Below are 8,778 nucleotides of genomic sequence, written 5' to 3'. Positions count from 1 at the left end.
CAAATCGTACTGAAAAAATTATTTTCAGTTGCGGGGGTCAATTGCAATCATTTTTGGTGAATAGACATACCCCCGAAATCTTGCGCATTTTCGAGAAAAAAATTCGAGTAGCTACTGAAATTTTTAGACGAAATTAAAAAATGTCAAATCATACAAAAAAAATTATATTTAGTTACAGGGGTTAATAACAATCATTTTTGGTCATTATACATACCCTCGAAATCGTACGCACTTTCTAGAAAAAAATTCGAGATGGCGTAAGATTTTTCGACGGAAAAAAAAATTTCAAATCGTATTAAAAAAATTATTTTCAGTTGCGGGGGTCAATTGCAATAATTTTTGGTGAATAGACATACCCCCGAAATCTTGCGCATTTTCAAGAAAAAAATTCGTGTAGCTACTGAAATTTTTAGACGAAATTAAAAAATTTCAAATCATACTAAAAAAATTATGTTTAGTTACAGGGGTTAATTACAATCATTTTTGGTCATTATACATACCCTTGAAATCTTACGCACTTTTGAGAAAAAAATTCAAGAAGGTGTGAGATTTTTCCACGGGGAAAAAAAATTTTAAATCGTACTGAAAAAATTATTTTCAGTTGCGGGGGTCAATTGCAATCATTTTTGGTGAATAGACATACCCCCGAAATGCTGCGCATTTTCGAGAAAAAAATTCAGAAAGGGCAGAACTTTAAACGTTAATAACTTTTTAACAAAGTCTCCATCAACAAATTGGTATTCTTGATTTTCGTCTTATTTAGGCCTCTCGAATCTCCCATTAAAATTTTTTCCATGATATATGAATGACAATATTCCGAATGTACGACATTGGTAATATTTTCAAGGAATATATTTCTACATCGAAACAAAAATCTGAAATCTTTTTTTTTTTTTCCTCGATTTAATAGATTTCTAAGTGGTTTTTATTTCTATTGTTATAGTTTTACTGGTCTTGTGGAATATTAACCAAGTTGCAATAACTACTCAAGTATTCAAAATGATAGTTAACACTAGATTTACGGAAGCCGTCAATTTGACGGATGTCAGATTCCATATTTAAAATTGCAGAACACGTAAATATTATTTTTTAACAACTTACGTTGAATTTGATTGATGCAATGGCATGAATACATATTCTAATTAAAAGAAAAATCGTATTTTAAGGTAATCGTCAACATGAGAAGTATCAATAAATATACGTGCTATCAATGCCCGTAAATCTAGTGTTAAAATGGATTATCATTTTCAAATAAGATAGTGTTGCTACTTGGTTTTCTTACATTTTATTTTTATAATCTCTTAAAAACACACATTAATTAGCCTAGGGCGTTTAACGAGAAAATAAAAGGATAGTTGGCCCAGTTGCTGAAACTTGAAAGATGTAGAAATGGTTGACAGTTCCATTGCGTGCTTTATCGGTATAAAATGTCTTGTAAGAAGTGTGGCGCTTCTGCTCGGTGTCCGCAATGAATTATTAACAGTATTTTCCTTGCTTTTGTTTTATTACGAAATTCGACGGGAAAGAATGATCGGAAAAGCCTGTCTCATCTATAATCGCGTGGACATTTCCTATTGCGAGTTCAGACTCGTGCGTTTTTTTGTAAAATTATTTATATACGAAGAACGATTTTTATACTGACAGCAGAAAAAAAACTACGTTACCGCGACGTTAACAAAGAACCTCGCAAGTTGAAATTATTAGACGATATGTATGAGATTGTTGTTAACGCTGAGTGCAATGGATGAGAAAAAACGGAACTCGTCTGTACTCCTTGAGTGTTTGGTAGATCTCGTAGGGTGAAACCATTACGTGTACGAGTCTAGCGTTCAAGCGATCGAGTATGTTCTATATGTACAAATGGTAAAAAGTACCTCGAACGTTAAATAAAAGGCGATGAGTATGTACAATTATGACCGAATTCATTCGCGTATGTATACAAGTGCAACGATGTTATAGACTGCAGCATATCATTGTATAAATTTCAGTATTAAATTCTCGAGACGAGCAGAGCACGGCGTTACTACCAAAGAGGTGTCCGAGCAACGCGAAACCGTGTCAAACACGTAATACGAATAAAACTTTTTCTGTTTGTACAATATAAATGTCTTGCATATCTTTTCACATCGTTATTTACAAGTTGGCGCGACGGTAATAAGCGTGTAAATATGTATTTACAATATGTATAATGTTGGCAAAACGTTGGGTGCCAAACACTTGTTCGTAAGCGCTTGAGCCAAACAAGCAAAGTCCTGTTCCACCAAAATCCCTTTGCAAGCGAATATCGAGGCTTCGATTCGAGGGAAAAGGGTACCAAGAACGTGGAAAGACGATTCGATACTTGGTTTACGATAAAATATGCGATTTATTGCGTCGTCTTCTTACAGAAATTAAATAACAATTATAATTAAACAGTTAGATATGTCTTTTGTACATGCACGCGAGGAACGTTCCCTCGAAACTGCGATCAATCCATTGCGTGTAGGGGGCCGAACAAGTGAACCGCTTGGCAATTTTCGTCCGGATTACCGAGGAATTGCGCGTATAATTCCTGATAACGCGACAAAGTCAGTCCACCGCGTCTCCTGTCGTCGTCCTGCGAAGAGAAAAATCAAAATAAAGCGGTGAGAGACGAGGGAACAGCTACTAATTAGAAAAGTAACTAGACTGCATTGAAGTACAAAAAGATTGTGTATGAAACGATTCTGCTTTCAGACTCGTGTTTGAGGCGAGAGACTTTACTAGGAACGCTCAGTGAATATTGTGAAACAAAATTCGTGTTGGACAGTGTAATTAATGGAGGAACCAGGACTTCGTAAGTAGCTTTATTGACGATAGTGTAATAAACTAATGGCTGAAATGATTGATATTGAGCTCTTCGTAGCAACAAGATTATTGTAAATTACTCTGGTCGTGAGCCTGATATACTTCACACTCGTAATGTTAATTATTCGCATCTCCACTTTTAGTCGCGCATGCGCGAACAATACGGCCTTTTTGGCAGCGTTGCACGACACAGCCTTTAGATTCTTAGATTTCGCGTAAACACTGGGCATTACGCGATTTTGGGTTTATATTAAAATTGTGCAGCTGAATGTCAGTACGATCAGCTAACATTTTTAGTGGCGAGTGTATGTTTCTACCGACAGTCGGGCGTAAAACACGGCCACGAAACTTGGCATCCAATCAAACCATTGTTCATTCGCGTCGAAGTCAGATTTAGTTAGGTTACGTTCGCGATTTCGTTTGTTTGCTGGTCTCATTTACTGTTTATTTATCATTCGAGAAGCTATTCGAAGGATTCGATATGGAACAACGTAGTCTTGTCACGGCGTGGATACAATTGAAAAATTTGATGACACAAAATTGTTTGTTTTATTGAAAAATTATGCATTTTATCGGTGAATGGTTCAGGAAGGGGAGAGAGGGTGTAAATTCATGCGTTGCTTAATCTTACATTGAGAAGGCTTTGGTAGGCTTCGTCTAGAATGTGTATATTGTCTACGGGAATCCTTGTCACGCAATTATAGCGAAATTCGTCGGCAGCGATTACACCGTCGTCTGAAAATTATAATAATAAGGTACTGACTGCTGACAGTGGAATAAAAATACAAATATTTGCTAGTTTTTTCGATAGGTAATCATTTTGCGTACCGTTTAGATCGACTAGCTTAAAATGACTATCGATGAACATCTTCATCGCCTGAGGGAAGTCTCGATACTCTCGTCCGACACAGCTTCTCTGTACTGCGTCCTTAAACTCCTCGATAGTTACAATACCGTCCTGAACGTGAGATTAAAATGTAAAGTCGAGAAGTAAAGCAACAGGTATAACCTATATAGAATTAATCCTGGATAGAGCTTCACCTTGTTGAAGTCCGCGAGTTCCGCGATTTCATCCCACAATGAAAGCATGATGTGCAGATTCTCCTGGTATCGACTGTAGCTAAACTCCCCCTTTCCTTCGATCAAAGTCATCTTCAGTGCCATGCATTCGAAATCGTGTCTCTCCACCATGCCATTGTTGTCCGTATCTAAATATGGTAAAGTGTCATCTGAGTGTGCATCGTTAATTGGGTCTGTTTTGTTAGAATTCACGCAATGCGTGTAATTGGGTCGGGCAATTAATCGATCGGTTCGTGCCAATTTATGTCTAAGGAGATTTTTGCCATTGCACATCTGGACATGCTCCAAATATTTCACATTTTGGCAGAGGTCGGCACTCGTCACTATTGCAAGTATGTACCTACACGACCCTCGGACATCAATCCAATTCGAAGCACGAATCCGTTCGATGTATCTAAAATTGTCGATCGGAAATTACCTATCGATACGAGATTCGATTTATCGACAAATGCTTATCGATAGCATTCAGATTGATTCCGAATACTTATCGATAATATCGACATCGATTGCGAACGCGTATTGACATTATCGGGATCGATTATCGATTCCCAGAGACAAACTTCGAGCTTCGAACATCAAAATGGTCTCGCGTTGTTTTCGCTTTATCGTCTAGTGTTACGAAAGTGTACGGATTCGTATGATTTATCGCGACAAAAGCGTGTCGTCGTTGTGGGACACGTAACGATGAAAAATGCAGGCCGGGACAGAATGGCCCATAAAACAAATTCGAGCCAAGCTTAAATTTGGCATCGACCGATTGCAGACGCTGCGACGACAATGTGTGGCATGCTTCTCGAAGTCAACCTAAATCCTAAACAAGCATGACACTCTCGAAGCCAAGAGAACCGTTCTCCGTTCCTCGATCCACGCAGTGCGGGTAACAACGACACATATTTCTTTTTCTCGTTTAGTTCGCCATACACAGCAACTGGTTAGCACGTGCACACTTCGATTTTCAGCAAGGACAACAAATCGATACGAACGACGGAGATCAAAGGGTGGAACGTTTAAGCACGAACGGTGCAGATCCAAGGGGTACTTCTGCATGTACGGTACATCAGGTCGAGGCGTTCCGTCGGGATTTGTATTCGGCTAATGCAATAGTACTCACGTCATGCCCGTCACTCGGTACAGCGACAATAACATTATCCGTGCAACGGGGCCTGGCTACATGCAGGCACACGTGGGTCCTTAAAAGCAGCATCACACGCGTGAGAATGACCGCGTACTAACCGTAGAGAAACCTTACAATGAAATCGACTCGATTGTTCCAGCTGTACGCCATCCTCCGCGGTATCTTTGCGTCGATAGCAGCTCTCCCTGCTCTGTAATCTCTATTTTGTTCGTTGCCTCCTTTCTTTATATTTTTTTTTTTTATTTTTTCGCCGGACGAAATGGACCGCGACGGAAAGACGAGCGAAGCACCCGTTCCCTCGCGGCTGTTGCTTCGAATCTGCGAGAGGAAAGACGGAAGGACCGCGCAAGAATCGACACGGAGAAAGTGGCTCGAGAGGATGGTGGTTTCGCACTGAACTCTGCTCGAGTCTCTCCGAGTCGTCGGCTAAGTTTAGAGCACCCCCCCTAGCGGAAGGACACGATGTTGCTCGCGACACAGAGAGAAGGAGGGCCTCAGGTGGCGACGGTGTCACCGTGACACAGTCACCGAACTCGACCGAAAGCGATTCGCTTTCGCCGGCTTTCATCGCACGGTATCTTCGTCTTCATTACAGTCTTAATTTTTTTTTTCCCATTCGGCTTCAACAATCTCAACGGTCACCGCACGCTCTTTATCTTTGTTTCGCGATATTATTCAACTCTGAATGGTTTAAGAAGTCTTGATTGACCTTACAAAGAGAACGCAAAACCTTCAGTACATCGATTTAACCGTAACTTTGTAAATTGGTAGATTACGATATTCCCTTTGCGGAACATTTTAGGGCCAGAAATTGAATATTCTTCGAGTTGTTCTCATTAAAAGCTTTCAAGGTATTTAAAACTCTTACAAACTTGAATTCGTTCTGTCGACGGTCGTGTTTCGCGCGTCGTTACGGTTAATTGGACATGTAAATCAGCACGTCGGTTCGAGAGAATGGCGTAATTAAATCAAAGCCAAGGCGTTCTCGACCGAGGCAGAACTTTCAAGTACAGTTTCTTGGTCGACTATCTTCGGTCGTGGGCAATTATTTCCACGGCCTGGCCTTGCGAATCCTCGTCAGACGTGCCTGTTATTCCTGCGAGATTAATATAACGATGCACGATACGACTGAAAAATATGTTACCTCGAATTTTGAAGTTAATTTTGACGATTGCTTTTCTTTTATAGAATTCCCCCGAACTTGAATTCTTTTGTTCGTCCTTGTCTTCACATCCCATACTATTTTCTCTTTTAAACACACGGCTAAAACCTTCGTCGTGAATCATCTCTTTTTATTTCAAACTAACTTTTTTTATACGCATCTGTTCTCAAATCTCCACCAGCTATACTTGTCATGCTCCCCTTATTTTTTCAACTGGTTTTCTATTCTTCTTTTCTTTAATGTAGATGTTTTTATTTCTCAAATTTTAAAATGTTAAGCTTTCGAAATTAATTACAGATCTGTCGGTTGCGAATCCAACTCGAGAATCAGGTATATAATTTTTAATAAGAGTATTAATAACAACGGTATTACAGCGATGAGACTCTCATAAGTGTTTCGTTTCATTGTTTTCCAGGTATCAATTGTTTGCAACGGAACATTGTTTATCTACGGTTTATAGTACTACGAGCTAGCAGTTCTACGACTATGTTGCCAGTTTTACATGTTTAAATTTACCGACTGCTGTTTTGAATTTTACTAACAGAATTTATGGCAAGACTATGTAGGTTAGTCCTCACAGCAGGTCGCATTAAATTATCTTTCATCGTTTGTAGCGAAATATGAAGTTTTTTTACTAGTCATTTTTGTACTTAAATATAATAAAAAGAAATTGGCGATAAAGGCCATTTTCTCATATTTCATTATGATGCAAATGGGTTAATAAAATAGGTTAATTGCAAATAACGATCGACGATTTCAATAATTGCAATGGTCGATTCGATAACAATTTTGGCGAACAGTGATACGTAGTACGTAACCGGAAACCATGCGGTTTTTAACGACGCAACATTCCGCAGTTCACGGGCTACTTGTTCTTCGGTAACTGCTTGTTCGTTAGCGTTAAGTCGACGAAGTTGAACGGTACAGGAAGAAAGTTTTCCACGTTATCGCGATGAAAAAAAAAAAACGAGACACCGCTTAAAACGTTTCGTCGAGGAAACGCTCGAGGAAGAGAACCCGTCTTCTACGAGCCAAACGAACGGGATGATGCAATCGCGTAAAATTGGTATTTTACAATAGACACGGTCCTGTCTCTGTTTAGCTGTTCTGTTCACGAGAAATGGCCGCGTGCTGGGAATTTCAGAAGGTCGGGGTAGCTGCAGATTGTAAAACGTCCGGGCGTACACACGCGTGGTAATTTCGTCGACGATGTTAATCTGTTCCAGATGACGATCGTCGGCGCGATTCGACGCGTATATTTAAATTTATTGCGTTTCCCTCTCGTTCCTAGCAAATCCACTTTGTAGTCTTTCCGTCAACCTTGAACAACGGAATCGTCGAATTCGTTCGAAATCAATGTCACGGCCAATGACGCAGAGGGAACCGTCGTCTTTATCGATGCCCGCCAGTCGAAAATAATCTTTCGGGGGCGGCGAGTATATTTCATAAACACAAATGAAAAACATTTTAAGATTAGAAATTATCGCTTATTTTTACCAAAATAAAATTTATGAAATTATTTTCTAAGTCTAATCGTTTCTCCTGTCAACGAAACACCTTTTACAAGTACGCATTTTAGAAATTACTGCAATTTTTTTGTAAGACATAAGGTTGTTTTTGTTTGAAACTACCAAGACTAAATATTGTTTCAAGCAATCGGAATAGACTACAGGAAATGAGACTAAGCTATTTCTTTCTGTTGGTGTTTTAGAACAAAAATACATTTGGCAATGTCGAGAGGTAATTTATTTAGTTCTACGTTTCGGCACCACACTTTGAATTCGATAAATTATCTTCAGATATTGGCAGATTTATTTTTACCCTAAAATATTAACTACAAAGGAAGTGCTACCTTCTGTAACATCTCGAGACATTCTTAGTCTCGTCGAGCATCATTTTATAGAACTGAAAATAATAAATTAAATGGAATGGAGGCCAAGATATATATATAGCTATTACTTTCTATTTACTTATACCGCTGCAAAACCAATTGTAACGGTCTCTAAAAATAATGTATAATTAAACGATTACACTAATTATAATGATAACTGTTAAGAACATTATTTATGTGTTTTTACCAGCATTTACGTAATTTATGTATCTTTCGTATAGTAAAATCTTACAAAGCGATATTGAAATTGTGTCTCACAAAATTTCCATAAATAAAAAGCTTCTCTCGTTACGATTGGATACAGCGAACGTGCGATGTTGGTCACGGCGAGGTGACGACAGGCAGGTTTAATTAACCGCCATCGAAGAATGATTTACATCGCGTAATTTAGAGCACGATGAACGCGTCGCGTAGGTAGAAACGGAGGCGCGATTACTTTTACGATTCCTCTGGTAATTACCGCTCGGTGCGGGCTGTCGGCCAAATAATCGCGAGTCGAGAGAGGCCATTAGCATCTTCGTCGCCGGGACACAAACGCTCGCGTGCTCCTGAAACGGATCAGAATTAGAATGAGATATTTGACACGGGAAAACATGAGAACGGTCACACAAAGCGCAAGGATTCGTCGCGCTCGAGGACGAAGATAGGATTATCCGAATAGTTTACTGTTTGGATATTTGACAA

General features: G+C 39.2%; 2 protein-coding genes across 3 annotated transcripts in view; both read right to left on the bottom strand.

Moving 5' to 3' along the window:
• LOC143348575 (uncharacterized) overlaps window positions 1-8,778 on the bottom strand; it is a 115,065-nt gene that overhangs the window by 49,407 nt on the left and 56,880 nt on the right. The window lies entirely within an intron of this gene.
• Window positions 2,346-5,465, bottom strand: Scp1 (Sarcoplasmic calcium-binding protein 1). Of its 2 annotated transcripts, none has more exons than XM_076778875.1 (5): window positions 5,140-5,465; window positions 3,868-4,034; window positions 3,655-3,784; window positions 3,458-3,561; window positions 2,346-2,596 (listed from the first exon to the last, which is right to left on the bottom strand). In XM_076778875.1, the coding sequence occupies exons 1-5, from the start codon at window positions 5,189-5,191 to the stop codon at window positions 2,468-2,470; spliced, it is 582 nt and encodes a 193-aa protein (XP_076634990.1). In that variant the 5' UTR covers window positions 5,192-5,465; the 3' UTR covers window positions 2,346-2,467. The 2 variants fall into 2 exon arrangements, with proteins under 2 accessions (XP_076634990.1, XP_076634991.1); XM_076778876.1 differs by having other exon boundaries at window positions 5,018-5,151.

Source organism: Colletes latitarsis, chromosome 11 (genome assembly GCF_051014445.1).
Source record: "Colletes latitarsis isolate SP2378_abdomen chromosome 11, iyColLati1, whole genome shotgun sequence".
Lineage (NCBI taxonomy): Eukaryota > Metazoa > Arthropoda > Insecta > Hymenoptera > Colletidae > Colletes > Colletes latitarsis.
The sequence above is the reverse complement of the archived record's forward strand: the minus strand, read 5'-3'. Positions and strand labels throughout refer to the sequence as shown.

Coding starts and splice junctions, on each gene's coding strand:
- Scp1 (XM_076778875.1), bottom strand. CDS start 5,191: ATGGCGTACAGCTGGAACAATCGAGTCGATTTCATTGTAAGGTTTCTC. Junction 3,785..3,867: donor AACTCGCGGACTTCAACAAG/GTGAAGCTCTAT, acceptor TCTCACGTTCAG/GACGGTATTGTAACTATCGA. Junction 3,562..3,654: donor TAAGCTAGTCGATCTAAACG/GTACGCAAAATG, acceptor TATAATTTTCAG/ACGACGGTGTAATCGCTGCC.